Genomic DNA, 21,244 nt, shown 5'->3' on the forward strand with positions numbered 1-21,244 from the left:
ATAATACTTCATACATTTATCTAATAATATCTTGAGAAGAATGTTAAAAAATTAATAAGTGAGGAAAAGCCTTGACTTTGCTCATGTTGTGTGAGTTTCTATCAGTTACTTTTCAGGGATGAGATAGTACTTACTATACAGTAAGAACTACTTATGAGAAAGCAGCAGCTTAATGCTCCAGAGTGGTCAAATATCAAATAGATTATTATGAAAAATTTCAAAAGCAATACAGAAAATTTGATTGTTACATGAAAGTTTACTGTCATTGTGGTACTGCAAACTATTACTGATTGTAAATATATATTCAAAAAATTTTACTGTATTAAAATAAGTTTATTTTCAGGAACTAAGTTTGATTTAAATGTCAGAACTCATAGATTAGATTGATGTTTAGCAAAAAGTTGTTTACACATACAGTTTTTTGTATATTGCAGCTGAGGAATTTCCTGTTGAGTGTTGAATTGTGAAGGTTGTTTTTCTTTCCAGTTAGGCAATTGCTACTTGGAATTATTTTCCTTGTGTGTCTATTAAAATTTCTTGAGCTGCTTTTGAAAGTAAGAATGAATAGAGTATTTTTTCATATGGCTGCTCATGTCCCTCCCTTTGGGTTGAATTGATTATCAGGATGGGGAAACGTTTTTTGTTTCAGCTTTATTATCTCTGCTACTCTTGGATTTTTCTATAGAATCCATTGTTTGGAAGAGAAAGCTCTGTTTTTTTTCTGATTACAACATAACTTTGCAGTTTTGCTAATACTTGTCATTCTCAATGAATTAAATTACGTGTAACACTGAAACCTACATGTATTTGGGACTGATACAAACTTCAGAATCTAATCCAAAACTATTGAAGCATATGAGAATGTGTAACGCAAATCTTTATTAAAGTTTGGGCAACTAGCTCCAAATTACAGAGAGAAGGTTATGCCTCATTTACCATGATACCTAGTAAACAAAAGTTGTTGTCATTTCAGCTCACTTTTTCCTTTTCCTTCTGGCTTAATTCTGATCCCAGTATGGTTGATAGGAGCAAACTTGGAACCAGACATTCAGCCACCCCTATTCTCAGGGCGCTTTTATTGTTATAGTAAAAATTAAGCATCCAAGTGTTAGATCTGGAGACTAAGAAATTCCTCTTAAAATGCAAAGGGTAAGAATTCTTTTATTGAAATATGTCTTGCTTGATATTTAGCTGTTTTATTTGAAAATATACAAAATGAAAACTATGCATTTGCAGAATTTGACATTGACGTATTATTCTAAGCATTCTACTATTAGTAGAAAGCAAAAGAATCCTCATGTGTCTATGAAGCAATATAAAGTTACATGGTTAACTTCTATCGTTCTTTTTCTTAGGAGTCTCTGGTTTGTGCAAACAGAAGCCCAGAAACAGTTCCAGGTGAAAAGGTTCTGCGGGACAATAAGGAAAAACGTGATCAACAGAATCGTCTGAAAGAAATCGATTATCAGCTGGAATCCCTAGGGAGAAGGCTTGTAAGTTTCCTATTTTTGTCGTATTTTTCTTCTTTCTTCAGTCTGGGAACAATTGAGTATCATTCCATGTGCCTTAAAATCAAATTTTATAACCTTATGTAATTTTTGAAGGAATCCCCAATGAAATATGTAGGCAAAAGTCTCAAATAATTATTCTTAATCTGGGAAATCTTTTTTTGTCAGTTGTAATGTATACTTACCTTTAATATAGGGTCTTTCAAAGTTAAGGACGTTATCCTCCTCTCTTCTTCCCCAGAGGTGCATAGCATAAACAATAGTATATAAATACACCCTAAAAGGATTTTTTAATGGCTCATATACTTCAGTGTTCTGTGAAGGACCAGGCCTGATGGGAATGCTGTATACAATAAATCGTTATGGTAATCTTTCTTTATTTTCACTATATTGAAAGAAAAATAGCATTTTTATGTCTGTGCCTTGTAGAAATTTGTTTCTTGTATGTAGCTGATTTTAGAGTTTTTTACTTAGTAAGAAAAACTTAAATATTTAAGTTTGTTGTGACAGACCAAAAATCTATGTAGTCTACCTTTTTTTCTTGGAGGTCTTTATTCGGCAATAGGCTTACTGTCCACAATAATCAGAATTAGGAAAAGTATTGTTCCTGTTATCTTTTATCACCCTCAAAAAGGGATCTCCAGTGCAGGTCAAAAGCTTTCTGATTCAGGTGGCAGCATAACCACAGTGGTGTAATCTCAATTACTTACAGCACCGTTGCTGTAGTTGCAAAAGCTTCAGCCACTCAACATAAGCAAGGTTTATTCTGGCTGTGCTGGAGTATATTTGAAGCATGGGAACAAAGACTTTGGACAAGGAAACAGTGGTTGTTTTAGAGGCTGTTCACTTGTGTGTGTGTTTACAGTAAGGAAGCATATTTAATTTGTATTTATTCACAGTACCAAAACAATAGTAGCACTTCATTTTAATACAGTAGAACTTCATTTTAATACACAATTCTGTTATATTAAACAGTTAAAAGAGAGAGACAGATAAATAGGGCTAATCTGTGAACTTGAGTGTATTGAGTAGGCTAATGGATAATCAGATAAAGTAAGTCTGCATATTGACATATTATTCTACTTGTTGACCTTTATATCACTTTTTGTCACTACTGACCTTGCTCATGAGGCAAGCACAATCTGAGGAAGTGCGTCTGGGGATTGTACGATAGCCTACAGCAGGCCTGGGAAGGGCAGTGGGCTGCTGACTCATTCAAATATTTTGTGTATAAATGGGTCAGTTCCAAATCTTGTTTGGGTTATAGCAGTTTTATTTGGTATCACATTACATGCAGACTCTTGCAATATGCCACCCATTTTTCCTTAACTAGATTTTGTGTATTTAAAACTCTAAATTGATAGATTGTAGTGCCAGTTTACACTGTAAATACAGAATGTCACCTGCACCAATGTGTGGCATTGCTGCCTGCTATGCAGCACCTGGCAGGGCTTCTTTAGGGTTACCCACTGTCTTCTGATGAGTTGATGCTCTGTAGCATGACTGAGATCATAGCATGTGGATGTGAAATATGTGAGTTGTGGGTCCTTTTTGAGATACTTCAGTTGTCAGTGAAGGAAAAGAAGTTTTCAGGTCTGAATGCAATTAGGTTTTTCCTTCTAATAGTACAGTTAAATATGTAGAAAGGATGCACTTTCTTCTGTGAAAAAAGAACAGACTTAAAAAAAGAGTGTGCTGCTGTTTTTTTCTTTTTAATGCAACACACATCATTGAATATTTTTTTTTTCTTAAATCAGATAACTTATATGCAGTTTTGTTTGGACCTTGTTTCTATTCCAAAGTAATATTTTGGTAAATAGTCTCTGCCAAGACACTGCAGGATGAAAAACTAAGCTGAAAGCTTGGGTTGAGGAAGGGAGTAGATAGACTGTATGTTTCCAGAATAATTTAATGATTTCTGGAAATGCTGGTTTTTATTCAGTAGGTGGCACTCTTCACTGTATGTCAGAAGAGGAATGCCGAGGCATGAATCTAGGGGATATTTGGACTGGTAATGAAGTTGTCATTTCTGCTTCATAAAATGCATGTCGTGAGAGATTTGCCTCTCACTTGTGGCAAGAATCCATGTATGCATCTTCTAGCATTGTTATTTTGCTAGCTTTCTTTAAAATTGTATATTTTAAATCCACATTTTTAAAATTCATGTTTCATTTCAATTTCTCCGTTACTCTTTCCTAAACTACTGAAATTTGCTATGTAAAATTGTAAATAAATTCTCAGCTCTGAGTAAAGGAGGTGATTTGCCAGCAGTCAGGAGTGTTATTTCTGAATGCACGGTTATACTTCATAGTTGTAAAATACAATATTTTACAAACTTAGTAAGAGAGAACTTACATTAAAATTTGAAAGTCCCTTGGACAAAATACATTTTGTTTTTACTTCGTAGGTGGAAATTATGAATAGTTTAACTAAACAGAATTTAGCTTTGTGTGTTAGGGCATTACTTGCAGTAGGTATAAAGGAACTCTATTAGCTTTTTTTGGTGTGTATGGTAAAATGCTGTACTTTTTCACTACAGTAGAATGTATTATTTAAATTTATTTGTATAATGACAATGACCTACTCTTCAAGGGGAATGAATACGTTAATTATATTTCCGGAGGAGAATATTTAGTAGGTGTTGGTTTCTGAAATGATAACATTTATGGATTCCTCCACTACAGTTAATGTAATGTGCCTCTATATGCTGTAAGACTTCATGGTCTCAGCTAAATCTGGGAGTAAACTCACAAAACAAAGTCGGAAGATAAAACTTCAGTCTAATTTACGTTTTATATAAATGCATAAAATCTGCTGAATGTTTCACTTGAATTAGTGAAGCTAATGGCTTTGGAATCTGAGTTCCTCCTTTACTGTGAAAAAAATTGTCCCTAGTGAATTAATATACCAAAGAATGTATTGTATGCATTGTTGAAATGCATTGTGAAATTTCAATCCAACTGAAATGTATCTGTACCGTGGTATCTGGGCCCTTGCTGAATTTCTTTTAGGTTTCAGTTTGACCTTAGTTCACTTGTTCTTCATTTGAAACCATGTCTGACTCTCTCCACATTCTTTCATCTTTCAGTTTCCTGGAAACCACTGAGCTTATCTTTGTTTTGTGGATTGCATTGTTAACTGCTGCTTCAAAAAAATACCCAGTTCAGCTGCCAAATGCGTGTTGCTGAGCATTAACGAAAAGAATTTTATATAGAAAGAATAATAAATGTAGTTATTTTTCAATTGTAGTTTTGTCTCATTGGCCGTTTGTGATAATCCAGTGGCATGTTTGCTGATGTGTTGAATTTCTTCATGGCAGACCGTAGATTTAAATGCACATCAAAGAAAGCTATTATGTAAGATGGTTTCACCTTTGCTGGCTATACGTGTGTTGATTTCTAATGTATTACACTGGAAGCTTATTAATTCCTGCCAAAAGTCTACCTACACATCTCTTTTGGGGTTTTGGTTAAATACATAAAACCAAAAATACTTCAAATGCATATTGAATGTATATATGCATGTAATAGTGTGTACACACAGATATAAGTATAAATGCCAGTTACCTGTCAGCATGACCAAGACCCTGATACCTACTTGGAAAAAAAGGTGTCCTCTTACTTCTAGTAAGTGTTTTTAAAACAGAAGCTAGATATAGTTGCCCTAGTCTTATATTTAAATTTATTAGATGTCTGTACCCCTCTAGGAATAATTTTTTTCACAAGTTCATGCATCTTGTGGCCAAATGCATTGTGTGATGGTCAATTATTAAGGGTCTTTTTAATGTCAAGGAATAACTGAAATGTGCAGAAAGGTGAGCAACTGGTGAGGATGATGAAGAAAAATAATAAATGTGACAGTGCTGTCAGGAGCTTTGATTACCTCCAGGAGCTTACTCCAAAAAGCATAATTCTTATCTTTTTGATGCAAAATAAAGTATATCTGTGGGGACATCTCAGGATGAAATTAATTGTTGTTAGGTCCTGGAGAAGGTCTTACATCATTTACTGTTCATCAGGGTGATGATGGGGTTTGTTGTTACACAGTCTTGTTCCAGTTTTTGCCTTGATACTGATTGAATTCAGTGCATCTGGTCCTGCATCTGTATTAGGCAACTTCCAGAAAAGAAGAATAATTTCTTCCTAACCTCTGCCATAGTTCCTTTCTTCCCTTTTAAAGGGAAAACGAGAATAACAGAAAGCCCTATCATATATCTGGAAAGTAATTTATCAACCAGACAATACTGTAATATGTTGTTGTATCACAGTCTCTCCAGAAATTAACAACTAATACTTTTGAACACAGAAACACAGCCCTATTTTTAACCACTCTGTGCATTGATAGTCATTGTAGACTGTAGCAGATAAATAGCAAATATCTTTATTTTAATTCATATAGTTTTGTGTGGTGTCTGGTTTCTAAATAAGCATGTGTTTGTTAAGAAAATAGAAATTGTTTAATAAAGCATTTTCATAACACATTGCACCAAATAAAGGGAAAAGGGACAGCCTATCTAAATAAAGTTGAGATATGTCACTTTCTATATAATTTCTTCAAAAAGTATCTACCAGGTGCTAAAGTTACTTGTCAAGCTGTTAACAAGCTTCAAACAGATCCTGTTTATTCAGGTTTTACAAGACTACATTCTAGTTATGTGATTGTACAGAGTAGTTTCAGAATGAAATGTGGTAGCATTTCCACCTGGGAAAATATCAGTGTGAAAATCTTATTTTCTTTTAACAGCTACTACACACAATAAGAGAGCAATAAGATTAATAGTCAATTGACAAAATGTAAATATTTCACTCATGATTTAAATAAATTTACTGTGTGTTGATTTTCACTGTACTGTGGATAAGAGTGAAGTGGCTGCTAAAAGTATTTGTAAAGAATATTTTAAAACTACATGTTGTCGTAAGAGTCAATGAAATTAAAGTTTTGTAACACATGTAAATTTTTAAAAGCAAATTATATTAAAATATTTAATGATGCTAATGATTAAACTCTTAATGATGCTTCTGTTTTATATGGAAAATTAAGATAATTTTTATGTAAGTGCCTATTAAGTTGAACTGCTTTCCTAGGCTGGTGGTAAGTAATATTTCCAGTTGCATTGTAAGTATTATTTGTGTATTGATACTGTATATGAGACATCATTGCTGGAATTTGATACCTGTAATGGGACCTGTTTTAAATATAATGGATTTCTATGTAGGAATTATCAAATTTTTTGTAAATTTAAGTTACTGATCCTCCCTCTCCCAAAATGTAATTTCCAGTTAAGACAACAACTCTGCTGGTTTACAACTCTGCTATGTTGTGGTGTTTGGCATCATAAAATAACAAGGTATCTTTGAGTACTCACCCCTCTCTAAATTCATGTAGTGCAACTTAAAGTCATCCTTTGATCTCCCCCTGTTTTGTGTCTCAAATATGGCTTAAGTGCAACTGCATTGCTTTCTTCATTTTGTTTATTTAGAAATGGCATTTAACACCATCAAGCAGATTGTTATTGGAAATGTGCTTCTTCTTGGTGAAAGAGTCCATGAAAACTGACTTCTGTGCTCTTGTGTTATTTGTTCAGTGTATCTTTGTCACACTGCTGTCCTCTCTGACCTCAACAGTGTTGTATTTGCCTATTACTTTTTTACTATGTCATCAATTTTTCTGCCTCCTGCGCTCTCTCATCATCTCCAACCTGGGTTTCATGTATCTACGCGAAATGCTCTTTTTGATTCCTTTTAAACTCCTCTTTCAACCTGTCATCTGTAGTTCATGGTTGAGATAAATACATGGCTTCAAAGCAGGATGGTGCCCTTCATCCAGTGGTTATATTTTTAAACAATTGCTCATTGCTCTGCTCATGCCTGAAGCCTTCTGGCTAAAGACAGTCAAGCTTATTGATCAGTGGAGTTTTGGTGTTTTCCAAGTACTTGACTATCTGTGTACCTGTACCTTTTGTATGGATATGCTCAACAGGTTTATTTGGGCTTTTCATTTCACTTTCTCTTCCCTGTTTGTACAACATGCAGCATCACATTTCAATGCAATAATTATGGTTTCTAGCTGCGGTAATATTGAAGTAATGCTTAAAAATTCTCTGGTTAGTAGGTGTTGACACCATAAAATTTTCATCATTGAGGTGTGCGTGTCCCTGTGAGGCAAGGGGGAAGGTATTTACCTGTTGTCACACATCTCTACTGGCAAATGCAGGACTTCCTCATTCCTTACTGCAAGTTAGCACTGTTCTTTAATTTCAGTAGGAAAGAGGTATTATTTTTGTTGGCCTGCTTGCGATCTGTACTCTCAGTGAAATAGCCAGGAAAAAGCCCCTGTTTCTCTGCAGATGTTGTTGGAGAGGACTGTTTCTGCTTTGCCCTAGGATGTCCCATTCAAAATGAGAAATGAAAAACAGGGCTGCTGTGGAGGAAACTTGCAATGTGTACTTAGGTGTAATTTATCCTTTGTGGGTGAGTATCTTAATTTTTTGATAAGTAGCATATAAATGCATCTCTACATCTTGTAGTTGGTGTCTGTGTGATTTTGACTCTGTGAAATATGTCAACATAGAAAATTTTGGCTGTAAATTTATCTTTTACCTGTGTGTGTCTATATGTCTGCATGTACGAACTGTGTAGTAGAGCTTTGGTTTTTTTCTTGAGACACTTTAGCTTACTAGGCCAGGATGAAAGTGTAATCATACAGCGTCTCTATGAGTAAGATGTAAAGCACATAACAGATGTGCAGGTTGGAGATACTCCTGTAAACTACATCAAACTATTTGATGGCCACATGGGGTTCCAAAACATTCTTAAATGTCCTAGCAAATGTGACTTCTATAAATATTTGCACCATTGCTGTTAGTGTGTTGTTTATTTCCGTTTAAGCTATATAATATATATCTATATCTATATATATATATAGATATATAGATATTTTTTTTTTCACCTATGAAAGACATTAGTGGTAAACAAAAAGTTATTTTCAGTATGATTCCTAAGAATATAATTTGAAGTTATAGATAAGAGGGATACTGCAAATAAAGTTTTAAAGCAAACTGATAGCATACTGTGATAAATCTGATAATCACAGTTTTATGACAAAGCTTAGTTGAAAGCTTGAAGTATTTCTGATGGAATTTTGGCTTCTCAAAACGCTTTCCTGAGATGACAACAGCAGTATTTCTCGTATGAATGTAGTAATTTTATTTCGGAAACAGGGTAAACCTGTTTACAGAGTAAAACAAAGTCGTTTGGAGAAAAGCCTTGAAAGTTTTTTCTTATAAATCTAAATAGTCTGATTATACATCATATTTTTTAGTTGTGCTGCACAGTACAGGTCAGTATCAAAAAATCCTTAGGAGGCTGGGATGTCCCCTTTCCAGAAAATCTGCACTTAAAATAGTCTCTCTCGTTGGAGCTAAGGGCATATAAACTTTTGATGGAAAAAATATGTAAATGCCCCACATTCTGCTATTGAGTATTTGTACTGGTTGCCAGTTTGGCAGGGTTGGGCACCTCGTGGCTTGTCTCATGCTTAGGTCTGTTTTTTTGATGCTGGACTGAGCATTCCTTTGTCTATGGCCTCTGTTTGCTACACATGCTCAGAGCATGCCATAGGTACAAAGCATGTTATCAGGCATGATCAAAATTACACCTCTTTTCTTTCAGAAACACAGCCTATCTTAGAGTACACCCCCACTTTATTCAGCCTCAACAATTTCATCTCATTAGCTTTATCTCCATTTTGCTTCAGGCAATAGAGTGACCTAACCCTACATCATTCTTTTTCCAAGATTTAGAGGAGGAAGGACATCATCTTTCCCATGATGTAATTACAATGTTCATCCAGGAACCAAGTGTTCAGGGGCAAACCAGCATAAATTAGAAGGATGATATTTCTCTGGCCTGGTGATGGGTGGAATATTGACCACTGGTTGTATCTATCATGCAAAATGCATGAACAGATTGTTGTGTGGGGACTAGGAACTTCCTTTTTCTGATGACAGTCTCATTGTTGATGTAGATTAATGGTTTCTAACAACATGTTTTGTTTTTTTTTTTAAATTTTTTTTTTCTCCCGTGTTGGTTTGTTTTAGGGCTGTGGTGAAAATTCGATGAAAATTTTTCAGACTCACTTATGTCCTAGCCATCAAGATCTCCCTCATATAAAGGGGAATTAGGCTGAGACTTAGAAATTGCTTTCTGGGCATGTACTTTTGTAACTATGCAGGGCAATTGTAATTATATTCACACAAATTGATTGTGTTCATGTAAGAAGCACAGCCACATACTTTGTGATAAATCCTAATCTTTAATGCAGTCCTCCAGTTCTTAAAGAAGCAGGGTTGTAGGATCTTCTCTTTGGGTATTTTTCTGTTGTCTGGTTTGATTTTGGGTCTGATTTCCCCATAGAGCAGGGTGCTAATAACACCAAGGATGTGGGTTCAATCCCTGTACAGGCCATTCACTTCAGAGTTGAACTTGATCATCTTTGTGAGTCCCTTCCAAGTCAGAATACTCTGTGTGATTCACCTCCTTATTTCTTCATTTTGGCACTGTTCTGCTTAGAGATACTGAGAAGTGTACATTGGAACGTGATACTGCATGATAATGATCAGTTTTTATGTGCTCTGTACTACTTATTTATGGAGAAATGCTTTGTATATAGGGTGTTAGTTGCCTTTAGTTTCAACTATTCATGTAGGACCAAAAAAAGAAGCCCATTATAATAAGTTGACATTGGAAGACAGAAGATACTGACTGGACTTAATAAGAAATGCTTCTCTATGTGACCCATTTTTATTTTTCTATTCTGCCAATTATGTTTAGGAGTGAATAGCTTTATTTGAATTCCTGCTGTAGAAGTTTCACATTTCTAAATTATTCCTTCAAGAGTCTTTGCACTGTATCTTCATAGGCTCCCTCTTCAATTTAGAGTAAACCAATTGTGTAGTTAGTTATATTTCCCAAATGCAAAACCAAATCGAAATTAAACACACCTCCATACTAATAATTTGCCTTTGTATGTGCTCTGTCACTGACCTTTTCTTTTAGAGTACTTCCCTATTCCTTATGTGGTTGTCTTAATTTTCTGACATGCAGAGAGCTTTTAGTCCATTATGGAGGGAGCTATTCATTATTCATACCATATAGTCTTTTCTACCTGGACTATTGATGTTCTTTGTTTAGAACTGTATCTTTTCCTTTTGATTGCATTTATCTTCCCTAGTGCCTCAATGCAAAATGTAATTATAGTGTGGTATCTATATGTGTTGAACGCTAAACAATATATTTTGCTAAGATGAGTATTTAAATGTTCTGAATGATTTCACTTTTTGAGATGTTCATGGAAAAGAAGATTAAAACTGAATAACTGCTTCTACAAACATGAACATGTGGTTGCAGCAGTTCTTTTTTCTTTCCTAGCTGCTTTTCTTTCTGTAAATCAAAGCCTTTCTTCAAAGAAGTATCAAGGAAGAGTGGTGTCTCTCAACAGGGAGTCTTCATTCTGCAGGAAACAAACACTTTGTGCCTGTCCTCTGCTATTGCCTTAAATGTTATTGAAGCCAATTAAGAGTGTGCTGGAAGCTTCTGGTTTGTGAGGAGCAGTCTACAGAGCCTTTTTTGTTGAAGCCATGTATATTGCATTTTCAGTGTAGTGGCATATAAATATTACACACTCCTAAAGTTTTTTGATTTATGATTGATAATTTTTGATTTATTGCATATTTAACAGGTATACTTGGGAATACACCTTGTAATAATTATCTTGTGTAATTGGGAAAGTGGTTAGAGTTGTTTATGGTTAGAATTGTCACTCATATACAATATCTTGTACTTATTTTTTGTTTAGGATAATTGACTGAGGAAATAAAATCCATTATAAGTACCAACAAGTGTTTTTATTGCTAGTTTTTTTAGAGGCAGAGATAGAAAACAGTAATGAGGTAAATTACTTCAAAGTGATAGCAGTAACCAGTTAAGAATTTTTAATTTAGTGAAGGAGAAAAAGAATGGTGATCTTTTTGGTATTGTATGCAAAAGAAGGCATTGTAATCTATATTTGTGAGAGAAATTTCAAGTATAGTGTGATGGTGGTCCTTTTCAGAAAGGCATGTCTTTAACCTGAACTTATATAACAATAATAATAAACTTGAATTATGTTAATTCAAGAAATGACAGAAGTAAGAACTGTATAGAATGTAAAGAGTATGGACTTATTTGTGAAGGAAGATTAGAAACAGTGATCATGCACACATTATTCAGACTCTTTATGAATGATACACTTAGACTGTAATGTGTAAATATTATAGGTACGAAGTGTGGAGATAGATTAGGGGTACATAATGAATTCATGCTAACAGTCATTATGCAAACAAATGCCTTTCCACCTGAATGGTACACAAAGTGAATTATTAGTTTTTAAAATTACTGTATGAGTAACTGTGATTGGTTTTTCAGTCTCTGTCTCATTACCAAGTGACTTCCAGTCACTGTGTAGTTTTCGCAAGGTGGTACAGTATTTCTCCCTTTTTAATCCATCCACCTGCCAAACACTTCTTGGCTGGAGGAGAAGTGTGAACACTATCCTCCAATATAGGTTCCAATACAGAAATGGCCTTTGAACTTGTCTTTGTATTCTTTATTTTCAATTACCTGTACTTCCTTATCTTACAGATTGCTTTTTAAACGTTTATAGTACAATAGTTCTAGTTCTTCTATGAAACTTTTGCCCTGTCACTAGGAGTTTCAGGTGCGATGTATGAAAGCTAAAAACTAAAACATGGTATTGGAAACAGAATTGGTAATGTTAGCAGGAAAATCAGCCCCAAATTTAGATTCTTTATGTTAATGATGTTTTTATTTTCATAAAAATGAATACAACTAAATTAGATTAAATCTGTTTTACTGATGCATGCTAAAGAAATTACCTTTTTTTTTTTTTTCCTAAATGCAGCTGTTGATTAATAAGAAGATAATCATGATAGGAAAAGTAATATCTGTATCTTGCTTGTTTTTATACCAGGGGCTCATAACAGCATTTAGCTACAGAGTAAAGTGAGTGGACAAATCTTTTAATTAACCTCCGTCATTGTACATCATGCCCTCTTCATTAAATAGATGTAACAGGGAGAAAAGCCAGTTGTTTCTAATAATTTTCTAGTGCTTTTGTGGTTTGTATACTTCAGTGTTCTGAAGGTCGGATAGAACTACCAGACCATAAAATCCAGCCAGCGAGAGATCTGGAGCTAAGAGAGCTCAAGGATTTATTAAGTGATGTGAAACTCTATTGTTTTGTGCATGTGTTACATAATTGCTGTCAGTGCAAGGCTGTTAAAATTCCCGGCTAGTAATAACATGAATACCATTTTATAGCTTCAAGAGGAGATAAAAGAAGTTTCTTAGTCAGCACTTCAACAATATCACAGCACATGTCAGTTTTATTATTCTGGGGCCTTCAGTTTTGGCAGATGCTCTACATTCTGGCTGTAGTGTGGTAATTACCATATAAATTAAGCAGTGAAATAAGCTGAGTGCAGCCTTATCCCTGCTGCCTGTAACCAGGTTGCAAGTATCACAGTGTGAAACAGGCATAATTCAGGCTGATTATATTTAGAAGGCCACATTTTGAAATCCTGGACCTTTATCCCAATTCGAGTCAATTTTAAAAGTAAATTGAAGCCGTTTAGTTGCTGTGCAAACAGAAGGATCATTCTTTCTCCACAAGGTACTCTCCATAATAGCATTCCAGGAATTAGTTCAATCCATCCCAGTTTGATTCATAGCCACTAATTATATTTCAGCATGCATTCTAATGCTTCAAATTATATGTGTCCCTACTTTAATGAGTTGTAACTAGTCCTTAAATGGGGAGCTTTGCACTTTTCTTTTATATCTAACAGGCTTTACTTTGGATTTTATGGGATTAAGCTACTATGGAAAATCTAAGAAAGTAAGCTGAAATTAGTGGTTTTGTTTTATTTTGTTTTGTGCTTTTTTCCTCCCCTAATACAATTAATTCTGCTCATTTTGGGAAGCTTTGGAAATTGTTAAATCAAGAGTCCAAATGCAAATTTCTCAGATGATAGTGGTAAACCAGATATTTTTCTCCATGTGATAAGTAACCGCATGTGTCAAGACTGGGCAAAGAAAATAAAGATGATGTGGGCGACTGATGCTTTTTAAAATCAGAAAAATTATGTTGGAAAATAAAAGCCTCCAAAAAAAATAGTCTATTACTTTTTTTTTTTCTTTCTTTCTGGTGTTGTATTACAGAAGTCAAAGCATTTCAGAGAACTTGGTATATCTGAATGGTGTAGTGGACACAAAAAAACATGGCCAGGGTTTCAGTGGGCAAGTTATAAAGCTGGTGATGTAACTGCAAACTTTTGATTTAAATTCTGCTTTTAAATTCAGTGTCACGGAAAGAACAAGAGCAGAAACTTGTGCCATCAGTCTTAGGCTACAGTTAATTGTCTTTTGCTTTACTAGACGATTTTTTCTGTATTAAAATGTGAATCCACAAAACTGCTGCATTAGAGATAACCTCTGATTTTTAATAAGATGGAAAGTAAAATTTGCTTACTTTTCACCTCTGAGGGATAATGTGCAAGATATTTAAGTTATTAAATTTATAAGAAATATCTTTGCATTCAAAAGATACTAAAATTCCTATCTTCTCAATTTACAAGTACTTTTGGAATAAAAACTGTTTTCCTTGTTTTGTTGATTTTCTTCTAGCAGAGCAGATGGATTTCCTTTTACATTCCTGAAATGAAACTGGCATGGTAAACAGGGAAACAAAACTGAAATAATAGGAATTTTAATCTTTAAATAGCAGAATTGTATTTAACTATTGTAGAAGTAAACACTAGTGTCAGGACCAATTCCAGCTCAGCTAATTTTATTGTTCCTACTTCAACTCCTCTTTGGTGTAAGGTATTTCTTTTTTCTGCTCTGGTATGTTGTTTGGTTGGGATCCTTTTCCTCTTTTTCTGTGTCCTTCAGTAAGCTTTTCTCAACAGCTGATTGACTTATTTTTCTAACAGGCAATTTAGGTAGTTTCATGCAGCACTTCAGTGGCCTTTAGGAACAAAGATGTTACATAAAAATAAGCTCTTACTTGAATAGCTTGATTTTGAATTACTAAGGACTTGTATGGTTAAATTCTGGGGTAATCTTTCCATGAGTGTATTGAATACATCTTGATATAGTTAGAGAGGCACCTCCAATCCACCAGCTGGATGGAACATGGAATTAAATGACTTTTTCTTCTTTTGAAGAATCCTATTTTTTTTTCTCATTTTTGTAAACCTTTTCTGAAGACTGTATTTGGTAAATAATTTAAATAATACCCATATTTTCTGTATGTGTATCTACTCTATGCATTGTTATTAATTCTTGCTATATAATTACCTTCATTAGGGCTCTTCTGTTTGCATTTTCTTAAAAGATTACATCAATTAAGGCCTGCCATAATCCCACAGAGACTTTTGAGAGGTCACAGGGTAGTATGACTGGCTGTAGAGATCTGTTTGGCAGAATAATTTTAATATTGAATGCTGAAGTTTCTACTTGGTTTTGATACGTAGATCTTTCAGTGAATGCTTAGTTTGGTAAGACCTTCATGAGAGTATTTTCTGTGCTTGACAGATATCATCTGAGAACACAGGTAATAGTGGATAAAAACAGTTTTTGGTGCTGAGAATATGGGAAGGAAAGAGCTTGGTTAATCAGTAGTGATGTGTTACAGTTAAAGTTTGATAAACTGTTGAACTTGCATCATAAGCAAATACATACAACAAAACAACTCCAAGCTACTAATTATACTACATGACTTATTATCTGGATTTTTGCCAGGTAGAAAATGATTAGGCCAAATCTTACTTGTACTTTCACAGTTGACCTCCCAGTAATCCCACAGAGGAGGAAAGAAACCCAAAAAACAAACCCCAAACTCAACCAAAACCCATGGGAGTAATATTTTATAGGGAAAAATGTGCTTAAGTGTTGTCAAACTTAATACTGTCCGTTGAAAAATTTAATTTCACTTCCATCCTTCAGTCTTAAAGTTATTAATTCACAAATTTATTGTCATTCCATTACAAAAAATACTTTAAAATAAAAGTAAAATACTTCCTTTATGGAGGTATCTAAGGCACTGGTAGAACCTATTACAGTTACTCCACATACTGGATTATGTATTTGGATGGAGCTCTTGACTCTTTAGCTTTTCCTTCTCTACTGTCTTTCAGGCTTCCTGTTTGTATTCTGTTTGCTATTATTTGTAGTTTGCTAATGTGCTATTATTTATTTTCTTTAAGTTTCATAGTGTGTGAGTAGGCTAATCATATTCAGCAGGGAAAGGTAGACCATAGCTGCTTCTCTTATGTTTAGTTAGTTTTGAATGTGGAGTTTACTTTTAAAAATTCCATTGAGCAGCCAAATAACAGAAAACAAAATGCAATGTGAGGACAACAGATTTTAATGTGAAATTTTAATCCTGATTTATAATATTCTTTCATGTTGTTTTTGGAACACAGCATGCAGCTAACACTTTCTAATTCAATTTGTTCTTAATCTCAATTTAAAACAATTTCTGAGGTTTACCTCAAAATTACGTATTTGAAACTATAAACTGCCAGGTGATGTGCGGATTTCCTAACTGCAAATAAATATAAAGTTTAACCAAGGTTAAGTTAAGTAGCGTTGATGTGCAGTTTTGTTACAGGATACCAGAATCTCATGCAGAAATATTATTTATGTTTTGGTGAAAGCTAGAGAGAACAGTCAAGTTTTCTTAATCTCCATGTTTGATTAATTTTCTTAATTAATCTCCATGAGCCTTACTAGGCTGTTTTTTTTTCACTAAAAGTGAAAAATTGTTGCCTGAATAAAGCCTACACTCTTATAAAGGTGTCCAAATGTGATGCAGAAGAAAGGAAACAAACTAAACAAGGTAAAGATGGGAATGATTTTCAGCTCATTGGTACAACAAAACTGCTAATGCCTTTAACAGAAGTTTTACCAGTAAAAGCTAATGAAGTAATATAGTATAGTAACAATATAATGTGAAAGATTGAAAAATCCCATTTTTGAGGGATTTACGGTATAGCAAGCTAAATTTTGAATTTGGTGATTTTTAACAATCTGTCTGGCTTGAACTAGCTAAACATTCTCTATAGGACAACATTTAAAGTGCATTAATCATTAATACAATTTTGTGAAATGAATGCCCCCTGCAATGAGTTTGCTTTATCTGCATAGCAGCCAGTTGTCAGCCACAGCTGAAAATTGCAAATGCTTTCTGCTCTGAAGAAAAACATTCCATTTTTTTGAATACTTATTATTGCAAGAAAATACAAGGAAAAAAATAAAGATATTCTTGATTTGAAGTGAAATTGTATGAATGTACTCTGAATCATTCTTTCATAGTTGTCTAGTTCAAAATGCCTGAAGACAATTAACATGTATTTAAACTTGATGGACTAGTAAGTATTACTTTGGCCCCAAAAAATGCAGTCTTCAAATAATTAAACAATAATTAAAAGTATGCTCTATTATGAAATATAGAAATATAAAAATATGCTAAAAGAGCACTGACATCATAATTTTGGAAGGTGGTGTTCTTTCAGCCCTTTGAGGGTTTTTTGTTAAGAAAAGGGAACTGCCCAAAATTCTGTGTACTGTCAGACTCTTCACAGAATGCCTGTGTACAGAAAGCGATGGCTTATGCAGATTGCTCTACTCTGAAGGTTCTAACTGTAGATGCAGTTAGGCAGGTGTCAGGTAAATTCAAAGAGGGAGATTAGAGGTATAAGCTAATTTATAAGTCAAATATTTTTTTTTTCTCTAGGTAATTAAATTTTTTTCCCCAGAAAAATCTGCTCATTCATATTCTGTTAGATCACTGCATCTCTTTCAGATAAGATACATACAAGTACTTAAATCATTGCAAGACCAGTCACTTTATAAACTCTTGATATTACATAAACAAGTGTACACTGCAAGAAAGGCTACAGTCAACTAAATGAAATCCACTTAGTACTGCAGTTGCATTCATGTGCTCTCTGTGAATGCTGTTTGTGCTTGGGTGTCAGGTTGCCTAAAACATTAAAAAAGTCCTTCATGCAGTTTCTTAGTTTGTACTTGAAACGTTTAAGGAGTTTGCTGGAGTCTTAAGTCAGTTTAAGGTTCTAAGCTAAAGCTAGTCATAATCTATGCTCATGATTGCCTTTAGTAAATTTGAAAAGTCTGTTAGACTGATTTTTACTAGTTTACCTCCTGAAAAACCTGAAAGTAGACAGATGTCCTTTCATTTTGGGCAGAATACTATATTTTGAGTACAGGATGAGTATTATAGCTTGGATAAAATAAGAAGTCTTTCATTCTCAGGCCCATCTAGTTAAGGAATGTCATTTATGTGGTAATTTCCTTCAGCATTTATTTCCTGTCCTAAATCTTGAATGAATCAAACAGAATATATTACCTGTGGCATAGATTTTAAAATAGTATCATCTTGATTATCTCTTTGCAAGGAGGGAGAATAGCCTCATCCTGTGCTGCTTCTTAAGCTTTCATACAAATCTGTAAATTTGTCATTTGGAATTACTGCTTCTTTTGAACATTTTATTTAGATATGAATATTCATGCATAATAGTCTTTACAGGTAAACTAGGCAGTTGTTTAATGAGCCATAACATTTATGGCTTTTGGAATGGAGTTTATCATGAATGTTCAAAAGCCATATTCTTTATGTTTTTGTAATGTGACAGAGAAAGAGCAGAATACATATTTAAAGAAGAATATTCCAAATGGAATTAATTTTCTTTAAAACATTACTCTTTTTCCTCTTTGTAGATATTTGTGTTTGAGCACAGTAGCCTTAACAAAGAATTCTGAAATAGAAAACTAGTGATAATAGAAACAGTGGTCTTGTATCTCAGACTTCTGTAGTGAACTGATAGTGTACAAGCTGTTCAAAACATTTGTCTAAACATCACAAATAGTTTCACTTAACCTAGAAAATAATTGATTCATAATTCTGAAATAAATGGAAATAAATTCTTGAGAAATTGTTTTTCTGCCATATATAGTATGGTTTTGACTAAGAAGCTTTGCATAGAATCATTTAGGTTAGAAAAGATCTTTAATGTCATTGAGTCCAATTCAGCACTGCCATGTCCACCTCTAAACCATGTCCCTGAAGTGCCACACCTACGCATCATTTAAATACCTCCAGGGGGGATGATCCAGACGCTTCTCTAGGCAGCCTGTTCCAATGCCTGACCCCCCTTTCAGTGAAGAAATATCTGATCTGATCCTCCTGTGGTGCAACCTGAGGCCATTTCCTCTGTCCTGTCACTCATTACATGGGAGAATGTCCATCTGCCTGCAGTCTTCTTTTGGGTAGTTGTAAGGAACAATGAAGTCCCCCCTGAGCCTGCTCTTTTCCAGGCTAAGTAAGCCCAGCTCCTCCAGCAGCTCCATGTAGGACTTGTGCTCCAGATCCTTCACCCCTTTCACTGATCTTCTTTGGTTCTGAATTATTTTTCTTAACTGGTAAAGTTATCAATAAAATATAATATTGTGGTAAGTCAAAAATAGATACAAAAGGTTGTATTTATTGTTTGAACATTAGTAATAAATCAGTTGTGGAAAGCAGTAAGAAAAAGGAACTAGCCATTTAAAATATAATAGGCTGAAGCAGCAGTTCAAGACAGAACACAATGAATGCTATCTTTAGCTCAGTACAGTATCTGCTTTGTATCTTTTAATTTTTTCAGAATTAAAACTTAGGTTACTGGGTTTGTTGGAAAAAAGAAGTATTGGTCAGAGTGCTGTTAAAGGTATTACTATATAGATATTGTTAGAAATAGTTTTCATCTTGAGTTACCATATTTATTTTTCCATTCTGACAAATTTATTAGGACCATTCATATAAAAAATTAAATAGTAGGAAATGTCTTAGGCTTATTTTCTGTGAAAGAGGAGTGTATACACATAACAAATATGTTACTCTTACATTATTGCTTATAACAGCAGGCTGATCGTTTGGCTTAGGGTGTGCAAAATGTTAGTAGCTTATCTCTAGCTTTTGGCATCCTTTAATTATGATTATACTTTATTGGCATATACCTGCACAGGAATCTTTAATAAAACGGGAAACCTTGCTGTAAGTGGGGTTTTGTTAGTATGACAAGTAGACTAAACAGTAAGGGTGATTACATGTCAAGATTTCATATTGGATTTCAAAGTGTCTTACATCAGAGACATGCTACTGAGTTCTCTTTCATATCATACATGAAAGACATATTATTATATTTCTAAAAATAACCATCTCCTCGCTTTTGTTTTCAATTGTTTTCCCTCTCCAGAATCAACATAATAGTTCTATTTAAAATATGTGGTCAATATTTGTGTATTCAGATGCTTCTATAGTGGCGAAGTTTCATAGATTGAAATATATATATATATACACACATTCATAGATGTTTTAATTATATTTAATTATATACTTGCATTTACTGTGGAGGGGTAAATTGAGTGGCTTTGTGTCATGGGGTGACTTTACCTTTAAGGTAGCTTTGGGAGCTAAGGAAGTTGAAGCTGCTGGAGGCTGATAAGAGTCTTCTCTCCTGACCAATTATCGGTCATTTCTGAGAATTGGCGGCGGTTTTAACCATTGAGAAATGAGATCAACTTGTGAACACCACCTTAAGATGTAAAGCCAGGGGTCTCTTGTTCTCTTTGGTTTCCAGCTTCTGACGAGGCAACAGGCTCTGTCTCGGCCTCCTCCCTATCTCCAGGACAGACAAGGCCACAGAGGGCGGGGAGGGGGGAGAAACAGAGCCGGCCAGCCTGGCTTTTGTGCTGCTGAACTGAAACCTGACACCATGAACATCTGCAGCTTCCCAAGACTTCAACTCTTTTACTACCTGGATGAGATGTACAGCTTACTGCTTTTTCCCAGAGAGACAGAGAGAGAGAGGGACAATCAACATGAAGAAAACATCATAAAACCATCAAAGACTGTGAAGAAAAGAGTTAAGTTTTAGATGGGGAAGAGAGAATAAGGAGATGCTTTATAAGCTGAAATATTTTTCTGTTAAAGCTATGGAGATGGACAATAATGTTCTGAAAAACTCCTTGTCCTGGGGTGACTTTATGATACTGGTATCCCCAATCATCTGGTTTATGTTATATATTAAGTTCTGCACCTTTAAGACTGGCTCTGAGAGCAAGAGAGGGGGAAGAAGAAGCCGCAGTTTGTGTTAAAGAAAAACATCACTCCCACACATCTCGCTCCTGGACTGTGGTGTCTGCAGCACGGACAGACAGCGGGACAGAGCTTCTCTCTGGCTTTTAGTTAGTTTTAGCTAGCTGAGGCAGAGGAGTTCCCTGGACCTTTGGTTTTTTTCCCTTTTTTTCCTGGATCTGTGCAAGCCTGCTCTGGTCTGAACACCCAGCCAAACCCCGGGAGCTCACGCCTGTGGCCCACCGGGGCCTGGGCCTCGGCACTTTCCAGCGCTGGAGGGACTGATAAGAACCTGAGCGAGCCGAGCTACACCACATGAAAAAGACTTGTCTTCCTAGATTTGCCATCCCATCGAACAGCGAGAGGTTTTATTATTTAATATTATTCAATTTCTGTTAAATAAACAGCTTTTTCCACTTCTCTCCAAGGAATTTTTTTTTCCTTTCCTGGACCAGTTGGGGGGGGGGAGGGGTCAT

At 34.8% G+C, this 21,244-nt stretch overlaps 1 protein-coding gene across 1 annotated transcript in view; it reads left to right on the plus strand.

Annotated features, from left to right (window-relative positions):
* Positions 1-21,244, plus strand: part of FSIP1 (fibrous sheath interacting protein 1) — a 66,728-nt gene that overhangs the window by 16,597 nt on the left and 28,887 nt on the right. The window contains exon 11 of the mRNA XM_058829721.1: positions 1,356-1,493. Coding sequence (XP_058685704.1) covers positions 1,356-1,493 — 138 coding nt within the window. The remainder of the gene's footprint in view (positions 1-1,355; positions 1,494-21,244) is intronic.

Source organism: Poecile atricapillus, chromosome 1, assembly GCF_030490865.1.
Source record: "Poecile atricapillus isolate bPoeAtr1 chromosome 1, bPoeAtr1.hap1, whole genome shotgun sequence".
NCBI lineage: Eukaryota > Metazoa > Chordata > Aves > Passeriformes > Paridae > Poecile > Poecile atricapillus.